The sequence below is a fragment of the Ammodytes marinus genome (genome assembly GCF_949987685.1).
Source record: "Ammodytes marinus genome assembly, chromosome: 6".
Taxonomy (NCBI): domain Eukaryota; kingdom Metazoa; phylum Chordata; class Actinopteri; order Uranoscopiformes; family Ammodytidae; genus Ammodytes; species Ammodytes marinus.
In genome coordinates this window covers 6,601,492-6,621,598 of record NC_137235.1, presented here as the reverse complement: position 1 = coordinate 6,621,598, position 20,107 = coordinate 6,601,492, and the positions used below count along the sequence as shown (strand labels likewise).

General features: G+C 42.0%; 1 protein-coding gene across 2 annotated transcripts in view; it reads left to right on the top strand.

Moving 5' to 3' along the window:
• fbxw7 (F-box and WD repeat domain containing 7) overlaps positions 1 to 19,682 on the top strand; it is a 107,482-nt gene extending 87,800 nt beyond the window's left edge. For both annotated transcript variants that reach the window (XM_080030212.1, XM_080030213.1), the window contains 8 exons: positions 2,258 to 2,392; positions 4,108 to 4,231; positions 4,717 to 4,853; positions 5,490 to 5,603; positions 11,776 to 11,957; positions 13,640 to 13,865; positions 14,897 to 15,107; positions 17,155 to 19,682. In XM_080030212.1, coding sequence (XP_079886338.1) covers positions 2,258 to 2,392; positions 4,108 to 4,231; positions 4,717 to 4,853; positions 5,490 to 5,603; positions 11,776 to 11,957; positions 13,640 to 13,865; positions 14,897 to 15,107; positions 17,155 to 17,423 — 1,398 coding nt within the window. In that variant the 3' untranslated portion in view covers positions 17,424 to 19,682. The remainder of the gene's footprint in view (positions 1 to 2,257; positions 2,393 to 4,107; positions 4,232 to 4,716; positions 4,854 to 5,489; positions 5,604 to 11,775; positions 11,958 to 13,639; positions 13,866 to 14,896; positions 15,108 to 17,154) is intronic.
• Positions 19,683 to 20,107: the final 425 nt, after the last annotated feature.

Below are 20,107 nucleotides of genomic sequence, written 5' to 3'. Positions count from 1 at the left end.
CTAAACCGCAAACATTCTGTACATTCTCCCGGTACCAGTCCTAGCATGTAGCTCCTATTAGAGAAGGGAGACACAACTACAAAGCACAGACCAAATGTTTTTCACACAAACTCTCCGACATCTGGTGTTATTTTGGGATTACGTGCAACACAAGGACACACATGGTCATGGCAAAGTCACATTTAATATTAAAGGATTAGTCGGAGAGTTTGGAAAATGTGCTCATCCGCCCTTTAGATTTAAGGGTACAAACAACATGTAAGGATTTTACGGAGGGTTATGTGTGGGACTTTCTTTGCAAAAAATAAATCAAAATAAATAAGAAACTTCCAAAAATACTATTAAAAGTACTATTAATTTGATACAATAAGCAAACACATCTGGTTTGATATCATACATTAATATAATTAAAAAAGTACTTTTAATTAAAACACATTTCCTACTAAACTTTATCTAAGCAGCAAGGCACAAGCAATTATAATGACTGGCATAAAAGATTAAATAATTGCAGCTTCCCTGTCTTTGCGGCCTAGTAATCTGTGTGTGTTTGCTTGCAGCCCCCTTTTTTGAAGACCAAAGAATTACGCCTTCTTCGAATGAAATAGTTTTTCTGCAGATACTTCATCATTTCCCTGTCTGAACCAAAGTATTTTATCAGCGGCCTGTCACAGTGATTTGTTGATCAAAGGAGGAACACTTGTGCGTCAGTGAGGCAGCCGCAATTTCCTGCAGGTTCCAATATCAGCTGTACCATCCCAGTTGTTAACTCCTGGTTTGTGTCACAGCAGCCGTTCTCAGGGGATTGTTGACACTCTGGGAAATTTAAGAAACCTGTTACGGAAGCAGAAGAACCCCTGACATGTTGAGGCGGAAAATAGTTTATCAAAAATGATGAATGCACTGAGAAAGTCTTAAATGTTTAAGGAACTTACTTTTTAAAAATACTCTACATTTTTAAAGTTATTATGGAAAACTGTATCAAACTAGAGCCATAATGTTATCACAAATATCTCATAATTTTTTAACATGAAATATTGAAAAGTACATTTCTGAATACAAAACAATAGAACATTTCCCAGCAGTTTTAACAAACAAACAACCCATCACAGGTTGGGAATTGTTAACCTTTTTAGCATTCTGCTTGTGAAACAAAAAGTTCCATCCAACATAATCTAGGGCAGAAAATGGATGTAGCAGGTAAATAGCTGTTTCGTGGTCTCCCTCCCAATGGTATATGGACGAGGTCTGTGCACCCTCTGATTACCTCCAGAAGCAGCACCTCTGGCTAAAGCTTTTAGCTGCCAAATTACAGGTGGTTTGCAGATTTTCCATCCTGCCTTGTAGCCTGTAATCATTGTTAGATTTCCCTAACAATCCTCCGCAGAGGAAAACAAATGCGGCAATTTGCAGTCCAACAATATGTTACGGTGCTTTTCACCAGCCCCAGCCTCAAACAACTGAATGTTCAAGCAGGAACAAATAACCCCTCTGAGTTTTAACGTAGTTAATGGAGTCTGGTTCCCTGATTTTTAAATTTTTCCACTAATTTGTTGGCTGCTAGAAATAAGCAGGTGCCCCAAGCTACTCCGTGCCGCTGTGGAAGTCACGTAGGGAAACATTAACATGTTACAGACACTCTGCACAAGGCGGAATGTTTCCAAGGCGCTCCAAGCATAGTAGAATAGAAGCCTACACAAACACGCTAGGGCGTTTAGTTTGTCGTACGCACAATCGGCCCATAGTGTCCAGCTGCTCTGTTTTTCAGTTAAAACTCCCACTCCAGATGTGGAGGTGTTATGAATATTCTGCTGACAGTGTTCAACTAGGGTTTTTCCACCTGTGATAGCCAACATGCAAAAAAAAAAAAATCTTCCTATATTTTAAGAACCTCTTAAGAGGACAGTACAGAGAGTACAAACTACAATGAAATAAGCCTTTTAAAAGCCTGGAGGATTACACTACTGTTCTAGTCGGACACTCCCTATAACTAATACCTAAAAATGTCACTAAGCTGCTACAGCAGAAAGTGTGCTGGTGCTTGATTTTGGAACATGAATGTAAAACTAAAATTGCACAGTCACTGAACACAACTAGAATCATAGCAGTGTTATGCTGGGTTTGAAACGGTTAAGTAAGTCACCCTTTTAAAAGTGTACTTTCTATACTTGTGGTGCAGTATATTAACTTCTGGAGGGTCAGAATCTCTAGATTTCTGGACTCCCTTCATAAACCGGTTCCTCTGTGCTTTGTTTTCCAGAGCTGGACTGGCCCAGAGAAGCTGCTGGCGCTGGATGAGTTGATTGACAGCTGCGAGCCCACGCAAGTCAAGCATATGATGCAGGTGATCGAGCCGCAGTTTCAGCGAGACTTTATCTCCCTGCTGCCCAAAGAGGTGAGTTACCCAATCCTTTTTCTGTTACCAATTTCTGTTACCATTGGGAATCCCTTGTGGTAGACGTTGTTTTTGAATACACATACGCAACAGAGACAAGGTTTTTTTCTTCTCCAGCCCTAAACCTATGGCAACCTGCCTTGACATCATTTAACAGTATCTATGGTAACTTGAATCACAACTGACAGTACAAACAAGCTGATGTGCCACACCAAAGATAAGATCACAAACAGGCTCCTTAAAAAAAACTCCACAGTATCTGTTGTAGCAGATCAAATATGGTCGTAACACCTTGTCTGAGTCAGGGAGGTGGTAGCATAGGGAGTGAGGTAATAGGATGCAAGGTTTCAAGGTGTCAGCACCACTTGCTCTACAGCCAAATACACAACAGCATCATGTGAGTTCTCACCAGGACATCAGCGCTTTCATTTTTTCTTAACACCATGTTCCCTCCGACTTCTTTTGATAATCCCGTCTTTACTCTCCACCAGAGCTGCTGGATTTATATATCGGGTAGGGCTGTCGAGTCGTTTTAACGGCACAATCCCTGCAGCTGCACCGTAGATACACTTGGAATTGAAACGATGAAGTCGGCTTAAAAAAGCCATCACACACTCCAGGTCCATTCATGAAACTCTTAGAATATCTCCGAGCCCGCTAATGACTAGCGGCTTATACGGGCTTTCAGGTGATTGAGGTCTGTCAAGGTTTGTGGGGGGGTTTTTAGGCGAGTGAAATAATAAATAAATAAAAACATTACGAATGTTCAGTACCAAATGAGGACTACCGTATTTGACCCTATGTCTTTACATTACATACATACATTTTGAACTGTATACATTTGGATATTTGTGGAAATGAAGCGCTCAAAAAATGTTATAAAGAAACAGAGATGGTCCAATCAAGTTGACCAGTTCCACAAAAATCAACATTGGATTTAATCTAGCTAACACAAACCTAAATTAGAATAAATCTAACTGGCACTCACACTAAAAACCAGTCTAAAGTGTTTTCATGGTTATTGGAGTGACCTTCACATTTGACATTCCACTACGTTCATGACATCACTCCTGAATTGGTCACACAGTGTGCAGTGCAGCCATTATCATCTCGGATTATTGTAATATGATAAAAGAATAATGTTTGCACACCGAGTTACAGCTCATCCTGCAAAATGAACCCATAATCCATATCCTTTATAACGAGGATTTTAGAGCAATCGCTTTGACCTGGTGGTTAATCCGCTGCAGTGTTTCATAGTTGCAACAGACACAAAATGTTTGAAAAAAAAACCAGTAGACAATAGTGTTTTCTTTTCTATGCCTCAGAGGTCTGGAATTATTGCAGCAGGTTTTGAGTCTCTGTTAATGCAGGCTTTGGCAGTAGCCCTCGCATTATTACCTGCAGTGTGAAACTCATTTTGTATTTTTTTTTTTGTTAGGCTTCTGTTGAATTGTTGATTCAATTATATGATAATACCATTGTCTACCATTGTCAGTCATGCTGTCAATATAATTCCCATAGTTCTGTTTGGCAAGTGTATATTCTCAGCTGTCCCTTTTTGTTTTTGTGATTTAGTTGGTACAAATGAATAGCTTCCCTCCCACGAGTTGTTTGTACTGTTGTGTACACATGCTACAGTGAATTATGTCTCCTTTCTGTGTCTCCCTTGCCATTAACACCTCTTACCATTTGCATTCCTTGTCTTTCAACAGCTGGCTCTGTATGTGCTGTCGTTCCTGGAACCGAAGGACCTCCTCCAAGCAGCGCAGACGTGTCGCTACTGGCGCATCCTGGCGGAAGACAACCTGCTCTGGAGGGAGAAATGCAGAGAAGAAGGTGATTCCTACACTGATGTAAACATATCCTGCTTGATCTACTTGAAAAAATGAAGGCCACTTTGCGCATTGGATAATTACATAGACCAAGCAATACTATATACATTTTTGAACATATAAGAAATACATTTTCCAAGTAAAATCAACTTAAGTTATCAAGTAAAGCCAACTTAACTTGTCTTGTCAAGGAAATAATTCACGTCTTGTGTTATGAACAAAAGAAGATTAAGTCCAGGACTTGATTTGTTTTTGTAGAGATAAAAACTAAAAATGTTATTGTTAATATCACAGATGTAATTGTGTTACATTTACATTATCACATCATTTTTTTTTAGTCTTAAGTGTTTGCTACAGATGCAGACAGACAGCATGTGGTCTAGAGCTACTGCTGCTTTAAAAATGTGGTTCTACCGGTTTTTAAATTGAACGTTCAGAGGAAATACACAAGCCTGTTAATCCAATCTGCCTGCGCCTCTCTCCTAATAGGCATCGATGAGCCTCTGCCCCTCAAGAAGAGGAAAATCGTCAAGCCCGGCTTCATTCACAGCCCCTGGAAGAGTGCCTACATCAGGCAGCACAGAATAGACACTAACTGGAGGAGAGGGGACCTGAAATCACCCAAGGTAGCGTTTCTTTAAAAACTAATTCCTCACCGGTGACCTGATCTTATAGATCTGATGTCACAGAGAGATGGTTCAGTAAGGTGCTTGATGGACAGTCAGTGATAGGGCGAGGTCTGTGCTCAGCAGTATCTGTGTTGAATGATAATTGGGCTGGAGAACAGCAGGATCTTATCCTCCTTTAAATCTTAAACACTGCATTAGTCTTTTGCCTGTTCAGAAGTTTTCCCCCATAAAGCATGACCAGCATGCTAGAGCTGATCCTTAATTGGCCTTGTGTGCTTTAGAAACGGCCTCGGGTCGTTTCGGGCCACCGCCGATTGGTTTCTGTGCTCTTCATACTCCTTTGAATATGCAGTGAGTTTTGCTGTTTGCTGAGCTAGCAGAACTGTGACCCAATATTAGCCAGCAGAGAGTAGACACACACAAACACGCATGCATGCACACACACACACACACACACACACACACACACACACACACACACACACACACACACAGCGTGTATCTCTGTTTAAAGAGCTACAACAATGTTCTGTTATCTCCTCTTTGATGAATAAAGCAAACAAGACGTGTCATTGTCAGCATCAGTAGTTTTGCCCTTCTCATTGCGTGTCTCTTTATCCGTCCCCTCTGAAGGTGCTTAAAGGTCATGACGACCATGTGATCACCTGCCTCCAGTTCTGTGGCAACCGCATCGTCAGCGGCTCCGACGACAACACGCTGAAAGTCTGGTCGGCCATCACAGGAAAGGTATCAGTCAACTACTTTAATAGTTTTCTTCAAGTTTGCGCCTTAAAATGGCTTAGTTTTTTTTTCGTACTGTTGTCAGATGTATATGGATGGTAGAAATGCTTTGGACTTGTTGAATGGGAAGTCAAGGAGACAATCATCTTGTGTAGCTTGTTGTTAAGTTATAGATAAAAACAGCTTTCTCTAGCCCTTATAGTTACAGTTTCATGTAAAAACATCCATGCCAGACTATCCCCGTCTCCTCTCTCCTCTTACATTTAGCCATTTTGCAGATTTGTTACACAGCACATGTCCGCCAGCGGTGTTAGTATTCACAGCTGAAGCTGGTGCCGCCACACAGGCCGTGAGCTGTAGCTTGTTACGCTGTGTATTAAAAGGAAAAGTTTTACTGTGGTGTGGTATAGAGGTTCATAGTTTGTTCTAATTCGCAGTGCTTTCATGTCTGGTGTTTGATTCCATTAAAAAAAAAAGCCTTTCACAAAAAATTATCCGTAAACCATACTGCATATTTCTCTTTTTCCGCTCAATTCCTTTTACCTATTACCTGGGGATGAAATTAAATCAGGATGGGCTTTGGTTTAAAAAAGAAAAGAAAAATAAATCGAATTGGAAAAAAAAAACTATGAGAAATTGATATTCTGTATGATCATTCGGCAGAAGGTTTTACGTCCCTACAGCAGAAGAGAGCTTGCCTTTCATTGCTTGCAAAGCCTCTCTCTAGTCTTAACGGATAGTAAACGTTGGCATTCACCCAGCTAGTGATTGCATGTGCATATCAGTCACAGTATTTGCTGATCTGAACATATTTCACAAGGTCATCGGATAGGCACGGAGCACAATTCCCCCCCCCCTCTCCGCCCGAGACTAATATCTGGATGACAGGTTGTTGAGTTACAGCTGCAGTGGCTCCATATTTGAGCAGGAAGTCTGTGGCGATGAGTCACTACCGCCAGCAGGCCCAACCGCTTCTCTTGAAAACCACCCAGCATTCAGACCTACGTCACACACAAGCACAGTATACTGTCTGTGTGCTTTTATACAACGTTAATCCCACTCAGACTTATTTGTTTACATTTGCTATGAAAAGCAGATGAGCCTTAATCCGTTTTTTCTGTTTTGGCGGCTGTATTAAGAGCACGTCCCCTCTGCTGGATTTCATCTCTTTGCTTCCTTAGCGAAGAGAGAGAGAGAATCCCTCACTTGAAGAGGAATGGCCAATTAAGCCCAGTCGACCATTTCGGGGTGAAGTGGCTGTCGATGGCGGTGAAACTGTAAAAGTAACAAAACAATGGGGATTACCGGCACCTGCATTTGTGTTTACTCTCCGCTGTCACTTTCTCTTTTTGGTCTTATCCGGCCTGTTTGAGGGCTTCATTGCTAAGTTTTTTTTCCTCTCTGTCACTTTGGCCCCATGAGACGCGGGGCTGTAAAGTGGCCATCCGCGATTCTCCAGGTGTTACACCGTCTGCGAACGTGTCAACATCTATTCCTCTTGTCCTTCATATTGTAAATGGCCAAGATGTTGTGAAAAAAAGATGTACTGCATAACCCTCCTTTTTTAAAAGTGATTTGTTTGACCTTGGTACGCCATTTATTTTATTTTCCCATCAATCCCTGGACTTCAAAGGCAGCTCAGGGTTTTCTTCCCAACAGCAGAACTTAGGACTTAGAATTGGATCAATAAGAGATAAGCAACACAATGATCAACGGAGATGAAGAACTCTGTTGTTAGTCTTTAAACGTCCTCCTTTTGAAGCTCCATGCCATTAGACTGAAGATGTGGGTTTTCTTTGCTTCGTGGCCTTGATGCTCTTAGAATGCTCTGTGTGTTTGATAATGGATGGTTTTTCATTCATCAGAGAGCTCTCCCTGCAAAATCAGTAATGAGTTTGGTGGTGGACTATGGATTACCAGGGCAAATTGGCTCATGCACTCAGCAGATCAGCAGCTACATCTGTCCTTCTCTTCAGACGAGAGATTTGAAATGCCCCTCCACCAGCTAGCAGCTTGCACTGTAGGCAGAGGATTTCAATTGATGAGACGGAAAATAAATTGGTCACAGCATAGAGACAAGTTGTGCCAGGTGTACAACAGCGTAACATTTGGCCACTTGTGCCGCTCTGCCACTGAAATCTAGTGTTTAGTTTAGACCGATCAAACTAGAGCTGCAACGATTAATCGACAAATCGATTATTAATCGATTATTAAAATAATCGCCAACTATTTTGATAATCGATAATCGTTTCAAGTAATTTTTTAATAAAAAATGTCCAAATTCTCTGATTTCAGCTTCTCAAATGCGAATATTTTCTGGTTTCTTTAATCCTATTATGACAGTAAACTGAAATATCTTTGTGTTTTGGACATAAAAATACATTTGAGGAAGTCAACATGGGCTTTGGAAAATGTATCAAAATTTTTCACCATTTTCTGACATTTTACGGGCCAAAACACTAATCGATTAATAATCGATTAATCGAGAAAATAATCGACAGATTAATCGATTATCAAAATAATCGTTAGTTGCAGCCCTAGATCAAACAGATTCCTCTGTGATGATCCAATGTGCAATGCATCAAGTGGTGTTCCGTCACAGTAGTATCCCCTAAATAGTGAATCAGTTATGATGTTGACTAGATTGTAACAGCTGTTTCCATCAATAGTTAAAAACTTATTGGTGAATTATGCATTTTCCAAGCCCACTGGGCACAGAAAGCAAAGATTATTAGATAGAGAATTATTTTCTCTGGCTCGTATGAAAAATGTATAAATATCCATCAGAAAGCGTTGATCCGGTACAACAGTCATGTCTAAGGCTCAACAAACCCCAAGCCGCCAGGTGTGTTTTGCCCTTGATTTATCTCATTATAGCAAACGCTGTGTAGTGCACCCTCGCTGTGAGGCAATCAGGGAACTTTTGTATGAGCACATATTATATGTAAACGCTACCACACCTCTGAAAGAACCGGGCCGTTGCTTAGCGATCGCAAGATACAATGGGGATTTGATTGTGGTGAAAATATTGCATCAGAGATTGAACCAACACACAAGAGTTTAAAGTGACTTAAGATTCATCTGTTGAAGCTCACAGATCAGATGAGTGGTCTGGAGGGGTTTTAAAAAAAGATTGGGTTTTTTCTGCTTCTGAAGAAATAGTTTGCTCAGGCCTCCAGCTGTAGTGAAAGATGTCACTCTGCTACACACACACACACACACACACACACACACACACACACACACACAGCTTCAAAGGTGGCTGCCTGGTGCTTAGCAGAGCAGTGCATGTCCTCTGTGGCCTCCATCAGCAGCAGCAGTCTCAGCTGTCAGGCGGATCTAACATGGCAGATCTGTGGACGGCTGTCGTATCCACGGAGACATGTCACATTGTCTGCCAGATGCTCTAGTTGAGTCAATATACCAAGTTTACCTTCTCCTCTTTTCCCCCATTTTTTTATTAACGGATTAGAGATTGCGTAATAGTATTGTTAAGACGATTAGAAATGGGGAAATTACTACTGAACTGTTAAATTAATGAGGCAATCAAGCATTCATGCATGGGTGCGTTTGAATGCACAGACGAGGTCGTGATTCTGTGTTTCCATAATAATGCCCTGTTCCTATTCAGAAAGCACAGTGTAGTTATCTGTGAGTACGTGTCGTCGGCCTGTCAGTGTTTGAAGTGGAACAGTAAATCATACCCGTGTCATCAAATCAGCAGCAGAGGAAATGAAAAAAGGGCAAACATGTTGCCATCCTCTTTCTCACCACCTTTGATTTATCTGCCTTATTTCCCCAGTGTTATTTTTATTTTATTTGTCTTATTAATACTTTTCTATTTGACAAGCTGAGAGCAGGGTTTGGATTCGGCAGCGGCAGGAGAAAATGTGCCAGGAGGATCACTTGGTTGCTCAGTTGGCAAAATGTTCCCAACAGAAAATGACCAAGTTCATAAATGTATCTATTATGGCAAGGGCTCCATTACTGCACATAACACTAGCCACAGATCGTAGAGAGCAAAACAATTGTATTCATTACAAAAAAAAAGGCTACTATTTTGAGCATTTATGCTGTTGAATGTATAATAATGCGATTCTTTGACCAGCGGTAGTTTATTTGAACCTCACAAAGCATTAGCTCCATGCAGCTTTAACCGTGTCCACCCTAGTTTCCTGATATTTCCTGCTAAGTTCAAGGAGGGTTTTCTTTTCACTACAAAGAGAAAACCTACAGAATGTATTTATTTAATCAGTCCTTCATGGTTTGGGGCTCTGTTGGTCTCTGCTGCTGTACTGGATGCGGATACTATTCTACAGGCTTTCCTTTTGAATGGATAGAAAATATAGTACACATGTAAAATGCATTGTGTCAAACAAATTCAAAAAAGTCCCGAAAAATGTAAATCGCTCCTTCACACGTCCATGGAAAGAATTCAAATCTTCTTTCACTCTCGGCAACAGTTTCATTCTGTGTTTGTTTCACGCGCGGATGAAGACGCCTAAGCCCTTCATTCCAGGTATTCTCTCAGCCCACGCAGTGATTGAGTCAGCGCTAATCACACACACTGATTCTTCTTCTTGGAACCTGAACCGCTGGCTCCGATTCACGGGGGAAAACAATCTGCCATCCTTGAGAGTACAATTACAGTCTACTGCAAAATAAACACAAACCGTAGACTGTCAAAACAATGAAGATAATCCTGATAATGTTCTCCGATACTCCACAATAGTAGCAACCTTTCTGCCATATTTCAAATCAAGTGTAATTTTAGACGCATGTTTGTCCATCTGCAGTATTATTCTTAAGATAAGAACAATGGGCCATTGTGATAAAACAAGATACTTTTATCACTGTAGTGGGGTTGATTGTAAGGTCGCGCTACATCGGGCCACAGTTAATGAAGCGATTCTCTTTATCGCAGCATAGAGAAGAGCATCATAGCATCCTCCTCCTCTCACTCGCTGTAATAAAAGCCCCCTCATCCCGCGCTGCCATTCACCGCTCAGCTGCTTATCAGCTGCTGTCAGGGGGGTCGCATGTTCTCCACTTGAACTCCACTCCTCTCCCCAGCACTCCACATTGACCTCTTCCATTGTTTTCCTCCTTTCCCCAAAGCTTTTAGGTTTATTACACGCCACTGATAAATGCTGTGTTCTGATTGGTCAATCACAGCACTCAGAAATTATTTCTCGATAATGCCCGCTGTTAAGGATAATTCACCGTTGCCATGGACCTATGGACAATTGTTATAAAGGATCACAAGCTGCAATATCAATCCACTGACAGACAAACAGTTAGGCCCACTACTCCATTTAAAAAGCAATGGAACATTTCAACATTACTTTTAATGTATGGAGAGCAAGGAACTTCGGAGTCATGGTTAATGTCTGAAAAGACTCCAGACAAGTCCATTACTATGGAGGAAGTTCCGACCTTAGAGGACTATTTTTCTAACTGTAAGCAATTTAAAGTATTTCTAAATCAATAAAGCCAAAGTTAAATCAATATTTTCTTAAAATTAATTTACTTATTTAGTTAGTGTATAAGGAACGGGTCACTCAAGAAATAAAGATGGACAAGGTGAACAGGAGCCCGACTCACAGAGTAGGGATCTTGTTCACCTTTTTGGTCGCTATATATTATCCCTTACTTAATGCCTTTAGGATTTAATTAAACTCAGAGAAAAATAAGACAAACTGTGTGGAGAGACGCACATTCAATTGACGAGACGTGGATTTCCATAACAGCCGTAATCAATAGCTTATCTGCTATCCCTAATGAGAATGAATGGGAGCATTCTCTTTTATTGAAGACAGTTGTCAAATGTCTCGGCAAAGAGGATGAATCGTGGGCTTTCCAGATAAGTAAAAGCAATTATAAAAGCTCAGGGAGAGATTTTGTCCCAGTACAGAAGTAGCAGCAGGTATATAAGGACTGCACTCTTCTTCTTTCCCCTAAAAAAAAAAGGTCACATAAATTTCATTTCCTTGTCTTTTTGTTCTCCCCGAAGGCGATAGGGGGTCGTAGGGGAGAAAATCTCAAAATGTGATTATGTCCAAATGTGTTATGTATGAATGAAATCACCCTGAATGTCTTTGAAACTTAACTTTTTCTTACACCCAAACTCTACAGCCAGTGACAAAATGTACTGATCTTCTTCTATGGTTTTTTCCAGTGTCTGCGCACATTGGTGGGCCACACCGGGGGAGTGTGGTCATCCCAGATGAGAGACAACATTATTATCAGCGGCTCCACTGATCGCACGCTCAAGGTCTGGAACGCAGAGACAGGCGATTGTATCCACACCCTCTATGGGCATACCTCAACAGTGCGCTGCATGCACCTACATGAGAAAAGGTATGGAGCAATCTCATTGTTTGTGTTGTAGTAGGGTATTTTGGCAGCGTGGTGCTTTCGATATGACTCAGATTTGGCTAATAAACCTAGAGCTGAAAGGATGAGTTGAATGATTGACGAGATGAGTTGAGTGAGAGGAATTTTAATCCGTTTGATTTTTGAAGCAAAAGTGCTGAACATTTCTCAGATACCTAGACAATGGGCTGTCTTATGCAACATTAAAACCAAACATCTTTGGATTTTTTTAATGTTCATAAAATCATAAAATACAAACCACTTTCAAATTCACTCCTACGTGAAGTTTTGAATGTTTCTGAAACATCGTCAAAAAAAAAAACAGCATACAAAAAACAATGGAAGATGACAACCTTCTACTAACATTTTTCCATAAATGTTGGAACTGTTCCTTTAAATTCCTATATGCTCTGCTATTATTAGAACCATAACGGCCGACTTAACAGGGATCCCACCAAGCAAAAAGAGCATCTCTGGCTCACTGTAAGAGGGACAGGATCTCTGTGAAAGTGAGCATGTGGTGTCATAGTGATTAAATAGAGCCTGTGAGCCATCTTAAGTGAACTGCTACTCACTCATTCACTCACTTCTGCACTCCAGAGACTTAGAGTGCTCTTTGCGCCTTGGGGCCCACCAATCTTTTTTGTGTAGCATTTGATTACTCACTGGGTGGAAACGCTGCGAGCTGCAGGCAGACAGTGAAGAACACGTTGGTGAAACCCATCTATGCAGCGCCGCCAGGCATCTTACAAATAAAAGGTCATGTGCACTGTGTATTTAGAGCAAGTTTTATCTGAAGAACCTACAATGGGGATCAGTTTATAATCTGGAGGAATGTGTGTTTATTGAGGTGTCCGGAAATTCAAAACAGCAGTGACTATCAATGTTTAATTAATAACTTTAAGTAATATCTTTGGTACAATCTGTCCTTACAGTAATATTCTGGAAAATGCATATCTTGAGAAACAATCTTCCCTAAAGGGAGTTTCCGTTTCTGTAACCTGTAATATATATTTTCCCTTTTGACATTGTGGGGTGAAGACACTGCTGCAGGGTGGCTGTTTTGAGTTAAACGGCTGTTTTTCTGTACGTTCAAGTATGAACATGAAAGTGACGCTGTGGGTTACTCGTTGTCTGCGGAGTGAAAGAAAACGTTCATACCATTATTCTGTCAGTAGCAGCTGCCAAGGTATGACTGTGCGTATGAATGAACGTGTTGTGTAGACACTGTTGAATTTAATCTGGCAGAACGGGAGTTGCTCCTTCTGTGTGAAAGAAAAGCTCAACATAAACACCTCCATTGAATTCACGAGTTTTGAACATCTTGTGTCGTAGCCCAGACTCAAAATGCCTCGTTTCCACTAAGCGGTTTGTGTCGGCACGGCGTGGTTTGAATCAGCGTGGTTACACTAGATCTGGTGGGGTGCATTCAGGACGGCTATAAACCCTTTCGACCCCAACGAAAGGGTCTCAAAAATAGGTGCGGCTCGGTTTGCTTATTTCCGGGACCTTACCCAACTTTTGACAGTGGAAAACGCAAATGAAGGCACCGAGCTGCATCGCTTAGTGGAAACGTGAATACATAATCAATATTCATCTCTCAGGACTTACTGGTTCTACTACACATACTTGACTCTTTCTTTCCCTGTGCTGTGCTGTGCTCTCAGGGTGGTGAGTGGCTCTCGTGACGCCACCCTGCGTGTGTGGGACATAGAGACGGGTCAGTGTTTACACGTGCTCATGGGCCACGTGGCGGCGGTGCGCTGTGTGCAGTACGACGGGCGGCGCGTGGTCAGCGGTGCCTACGACTTCATGGTCAAGGTGTGGGACCCCGAGACAGAGACCTGCCTCCACACGCTGCAGGGACACACCAACAGAGTCTACTCATTACAGGTGAACTACTACACACACACACACCCACTCTCACACACACACACAAGCGTACATTTAAGATTAGTAGAAGGCTTAACATTTACAATCAGTATTATTTTTTTAAGAACTTCCAAATTACTACTTCCAGCTGGTTTTAAACTATAGATTTGGTTAAATTATCACACCATTAGAAGTTAATGGAATATCTCATATCGTAAACACGCACACTGGTTTAAAAAAAAAAAATCTGTTGCACCTTCCAATGAAGAAGTAATGAACTATGCAAACAGAAAGTCACTTCAGGTAGTTATTAGTATAACATTTTGTAATTCTTTCAATCTCCTCCATTATTATAACCAAGCTTAGTTTAAATGTATGAAAAACTGGTGCATCTCCATTGAGGGTTTGCCTTCTCTGTAAACTGCTCATGATTCTAGGAAAGGGAACCTCCTACATTCAAACCTACTGTATGTACACGTATTGAGTTTTTGTTACTTGAAATAACTCTTCTTGTGCTAAAGTAGTTGCTTTGCCAATGTGGCACACTAAAGGCCATAAAGACCTGAACTGAACTCTTGGCACCAAGCGTTTCTTATACGGTTCTATAATGATTTAATGTACCCACTATAAACTGTGTGTGTGTCGGTGTGTTGTTCATCCCTCCGTGTCCTCTAAGATGTCCTCTCGCCCACTCTGTGTGATTACAGTGCACTTTAGCTGGTGCCATCGCCCTCTGAGAAGAGACTGTTTACTGAGCTGATAGATTGGTTTTTGAACCACAGGCTGCATCGTTAGGCTGTTAAAAAAAAAGTGTTGGTGCTCTACCATTTAACGTGGGGAACAAAAAGTCAAGTTTCAACCGATCAATAAAATTCATTCATTTCAATGAGTTCAATCTGGAGTTAGTTAATAGAAAACAAGGGGATGCTGTGTAAGCATCAGCTGCAATTTCAGGTGACAAGTTGATCCTTAGCCCTTTTTTATAATGGGATTCAGTCTGCTATCAGGGTGAAAACATTGTCAACACTTATCTTTCCCCTCTTCCTCTGTAGTTTGATGGGATCCACGTGGTGAGCGGCTCATTGGACACGTCTATAAGGGTCTGGGACGTGGAGACTGGCAACTGCATCCACACGCTAACGGGCCACCAGTCCCTCACCAGCGGCATGGAGCTCAAAGACAACATCCTGGTGTCGGGCAACGCAGACTCCACTGTCAAGATCTGGGACATCAAGACAGGCCAGTGCCTGCAAACCCTGCAAGGTGAGTCTTACTATTGAAGCAGGCTATGGTTTTAATTTAACATGCAAGCTGTATTTGGAGGTAGTGCAGGATTTATGATACAACTTAGTTATCGTATTAATTGCTGCATTATTAATGCGGAATAACACACTACAGGAGGTGAAACAGCCCTTTTTGGAACACCAATTGAAATATAATCAACTCAGTTACATGATGCCGTCAGTAGAGACGGTGCAATTGATACAAAGTGTTGCAGAAGCACTCAGACGTACACTGAACTGATATGTATAGGAGAGCCATAAATATGTAACTAAACGTAGAAAATTGCCACTTGCCCTTGAACATGAAAAGGCAACACATGTTGGGGCTTGAAATAAATCCTAGCCGTCACCTTGTGGCTCTACAATTTGTGTGTTAAAAGACTCTCATTTCCTCTGTGTGTGTTTTGAATAGTTCAGACTCCTTTAACAGCCATGGTTCCTCACGGGAAGTTGGAAATCCTTTTGGTCGAATAGCAGCCGCAACCACCAGCGCCACACCCCTTAAATGCCCTCATTAGTAAACTACAACTCTGTGTGCTGCACCCTACAAATACCAACACTGAACAAAGGGATGCCCCAGAGAGAAGGAGAGAAGGAGGGAGGGATAAGACTGACTGGGGGTGGAGGAGGGAGTGACTACAGTGAAGGGATGAAGGCCGGGGGAAGTTTGTGGGTCACATAATTAGGTCAGCGGACAATTTCTGCCATTCATTAGTGTGTTTTGATAAGACAATGGTTAGACAACAAGGTCCCCACTGTCAGCTGAAGAGACTTGTATTGGCAGTGATGGAGCAGGCTGCTTTGTTGTGGTAATGTAGGGAGTGGAGGCAGGCAATGTTGGGGGTTGGTGCAGAGCAGCGCTAGTGTGTATACTCGGGTAAATAACACACAGCCTTTGATCCAACCCCAGACAGAAATGGAAAAGATGTGTGAAACGCGCGTTGATGCTGAGATTTCAACAAGCGTTCACTGTCAAATGGATGGTGGTGAAAGCGTAAAATAAATTCAAATGTGTCTGAATGAAACAGCTGCTATTGCTTCAAACTTCAATTAAAAAACGCTCTTCATTTGCGGCAGGCACTTGATTCTGAGCTTGTTTGTTTTTTCTGTGTCGCCCTAATTCATTTAATTAAGATATAATTTCCACGCCCTTGTGGGACATTTTAACATACAAGTCAGTCAGAAATAGTCACCTAAATGAAGGCAGTAACAAGCGGCCATCTTCACTGTATCTGTGGCGTTGTGCCAGCTGCCGGCGCAGAGCAGACGGAGGTGTAGCTGGAGCTGCTTAGCCTCCGTGACAGTGACACGCCTCGGCCCTGGCACGTTGCTGCAGCTCGTCCTAGAGCCAGAAGGGCCTCACTACACTCACTACACTCACTACAGCTCACCAGCTTCACAATGAAAGAAAAGGAAATGGAACCCTTTAGCTCTCCAGAAAAACCCTGGAACGAAACCTGCATTGTTACTAGAAGAACCAGGGTCTAAATTTAGACCGTTTAGAAGAGTTCTCTACTTTAATTACAAGTTTAGTGAAACATTTGTGGTGGTGTAGTGGTTAAAGCGCCCCCCATGAGGCTCAATGATCCTCGCAGCAGACCCGTTTCAAATCCGGCCCGTGGTCGTTCTCTGCATGTCATTCCCCTCTATGCCCTATTTCATCTATGTCTCTCTGCACTATAAATAAAGCATGAAAAAATGCAAAAAAAGGATCTAATAAAAAAAAAGAAAAATTCCAGCTGCACAGCAATGTAAAACGAAGGACTGTTTGGGCCGCCATCTTTCTAAGGAAATCTATTGGTAGATGGGAGGCTTAACACATTTAATCATCAATTTAACGAAGGAACGCCTGTCCTGGTCCACTTTAGTTTAGTATTTAGTGGAAAAAGGTTATTTTAAAAACTAGTTGTGGCAATAAAACCCTCACATGAATAACCTCAGAAACTAAGTAACTCCTACAAAATTCCCCTCTTTACCCTAAAACTCATCCTTCTCTTCCCCTTTTTTCTCTCTCTCTCTCCATCCAGGTCCCCACAAGCACCAGAGTGCCGTGACGTGCCTCCAGTTCAACAAGAACTTTGTCATCACCAGCTCCGACGACGGCACAGTCAAACTGTGGGACCTGAAGACGGGCGAGTTCATCCGCAACCTGGTGACCCTGGAGAGCGGGGGCAGCGGCGGGGTGGTGTGGCGCATCCGGGCCTCCAACACCAAGCTGGTGTGTGCTGTGGGCAGCCGCAACGGCACCGAGGAGACCAAGCTGCTGGTGCTGGACTTTGACGTGGACATGAAGTGAGACAAAAAGGGACGAAGAGAGAGAGAAAGAGAGAGAGGGAACCAGCCGAAGAGGAAAAGGAATAGAATGCGGAGATAAGGCTCCTAGAACGCCCACAACTCTTCACCTAAACTCGCAAAATCCACCACCCACCGCTACAACAACAACAACAAGTGGGCTGTCCATTATCTCCCCGCCCCCTCAGTCCCCAAAAATGTTACCGACAGAGCCCCAGAAACCTCACACATTCTTCAGCCACTTGATATTGACCCCACCTTTGGAGGGAGGTCGGGCTGGCAAGGAAGTGAGCGCATGAGGAGGGGGCGGGGCAAAGACCAATCTGTCCCTGGATTGGCTGGGAGAAAAAGAAGAAGAGAGGAAAGAAAATAAATGACGACTGAACTCTTATGAAGTGACTCTCAACCCTTTTTCAGTTCGGGGGTCGGCTTCGCACAGAGACTTGGTTTCGTTCAAGCCTGACAGATTTTGAGATGTACAGAGATATATTATTTTTTAAAGACCCCCCCCCCCTTCCACACACACACCCCGTCCCTCTCTTTCTCCCATCAGTGTGCGCCCTAACACACACACACATACACTCAATAGAACAGCCAACCCAGAGAGAGTGGAAAAGATTGAGGAAGGTGGGAGGGTGAAATTCCACACACAGTTAAATGCTGCTTGTTGTTATTGGAGACCGGAGGGTTCAGCCTGCAATCAGGCTTGTTTCTTGTCACTCCATTTCCGTTCTTATTGTTCTCCACACGGTTTTTTGTAGTTTAAATTCTTTACAATATCGCACACAAACACAACTGTGAATTTCAATTGGTTCTTGGTTTATCATATGAAAGGGGTTACGTTTTTTTTTCTCTCTTCTTTCCTCACGGTTGCCAACAGCAACAAATCCCAGTATTAGAAAGCTGCTCTGTTTAAGTTTGCTGTCATTATGTCACATTCTTTTTATTTGAGTTGTTTGTTCTTCCTTTCTGTTCTCTACGTACCTGGGATGGAGCTCTGTCTCCACACAAACACCAATGCTGTCCAGAATTTTTCAGAGTTTAGCTGGGGTGGCTTCCCTATTGCCGGTGCTGTGAGGAGGTTAAAGGCTCTTTGCTCTTAGCGCCCCCCCAGCCCCTTCCCCTCTTCTGTTTTCCCCCAGTGGCCAAACTGTATTTATGCTGCTAGACGAATGAAAAAAAAAAAAGAGTGAGAGAGAGAGCGGGAACTTTTACTTGCTGTGACGTTTTAGTCCCAGGCAAAATTCCAAATTGAACTCTATATGTTTGGAGAAACAAAAGATGACAAAAGATAACATCCGACATTGTTTTATTTTGTTTGTGTTTTTTTTTTTTGCCACTGAAACTTGAGCCAAACGTGCCTCTACGAGGCTGAGAGGCGGGAGCGCGGGCGACAGGTAACTGCCGGTGTTCGGTGTTGTAGAGAGGAAAACAAGGGGATGTACACTGTTGGTGTGCGTGTGTGTGCGTGCATGAGTGCGTGTGTTAGCGTGTTGACGGGCAACTTGTAAACACATTCCTTTGGGACAAAGCTCTTTCAGCCTGTTCTTTGGGGAAATGTACAAATGCTGTGTGGACTGGCAAAGAAAAAAAAATAGCAAATGTATCGGTTTTAACACGTGAATGAGAGAACTGTCCGTATCCGTGTGTGATTGTTGTTCCATTCAAAGATGTCTGAAGCAACAGAGGAGACCATCACAAGCGTCAGCTGACAGGCGGAGCTGCCAGGAGTCTTAGTGTTACATGTGTTGCAGTTTGAGATCAGCGAGGCGGTCGCAGCCTCCTGGATCGTCAGTGTGAGGGGGAAAACGACAAACACAAAAGGCAACAGACCTGAACAGAAAACATTGTAGCCAAACGAAAACTCGTCTCAATCTCCAAGAGTCACAACTCAAGCTGAACTGTGAAAGTGGTATAACACTGTATATTAAAAAAGAAAAAAAGAAAAGAATCTTGCTCTATCTCCTCTCGTTGTTTTCTCCCTCTGTTTTAATTTATGGTCTGGTTTGAGAAATCAGATTTGTTGCAGGTGTTTTATTTTTTCAGTTCATGTAAACTGCCTGGCAAAAAAAAGAAAAACAGACAGAAAAAACCTTAAAAGGGATTGTGTATTTGTTTGATTCACTTAGAATTTTATTTTCTTATAACTTAAGTGCAATAAAATGTGGGTTTTTCTTTTTTCATTTCAAGCATATCAGTTGTCTGTTTTTGTTACATGTGTGAAGGCATCTTATATGTTCAATAAAGCAAATTATTTGGTTAATTACATCCACGAGGGAATAATTTTAACAGTGTAATGGACCATCTTAAAATCCGGGTAATGTTTTTCAATTTAAAAACCTCTGTCCCTTTGGCTACGTTCACACTGCAAGCCTTACTCCTTAATTTGGATTTACTGATGTTTCTGTTTGGCTTTTGACAAAAAAAACATTAAACTTTTTCTTAACTAATATCAGATTCCAGTGTGAACTGTAGAGTCTTGAACTGAATCCAATGTTCAAAGCAACAATAAATTGATTGAAACAGAAACTATCTGGGATCTAGGCCACTTTTGCCTGCATTCTGGAGAACGCTACATAATTTAGATGTACATGAACTCAGTATAAAACCCTAAAAAAAAATGACAGTTGAAACAATGAATTTGAACATTGCGTTCGACCTTGGGTTGTAGCTGAATAATGATCCCTT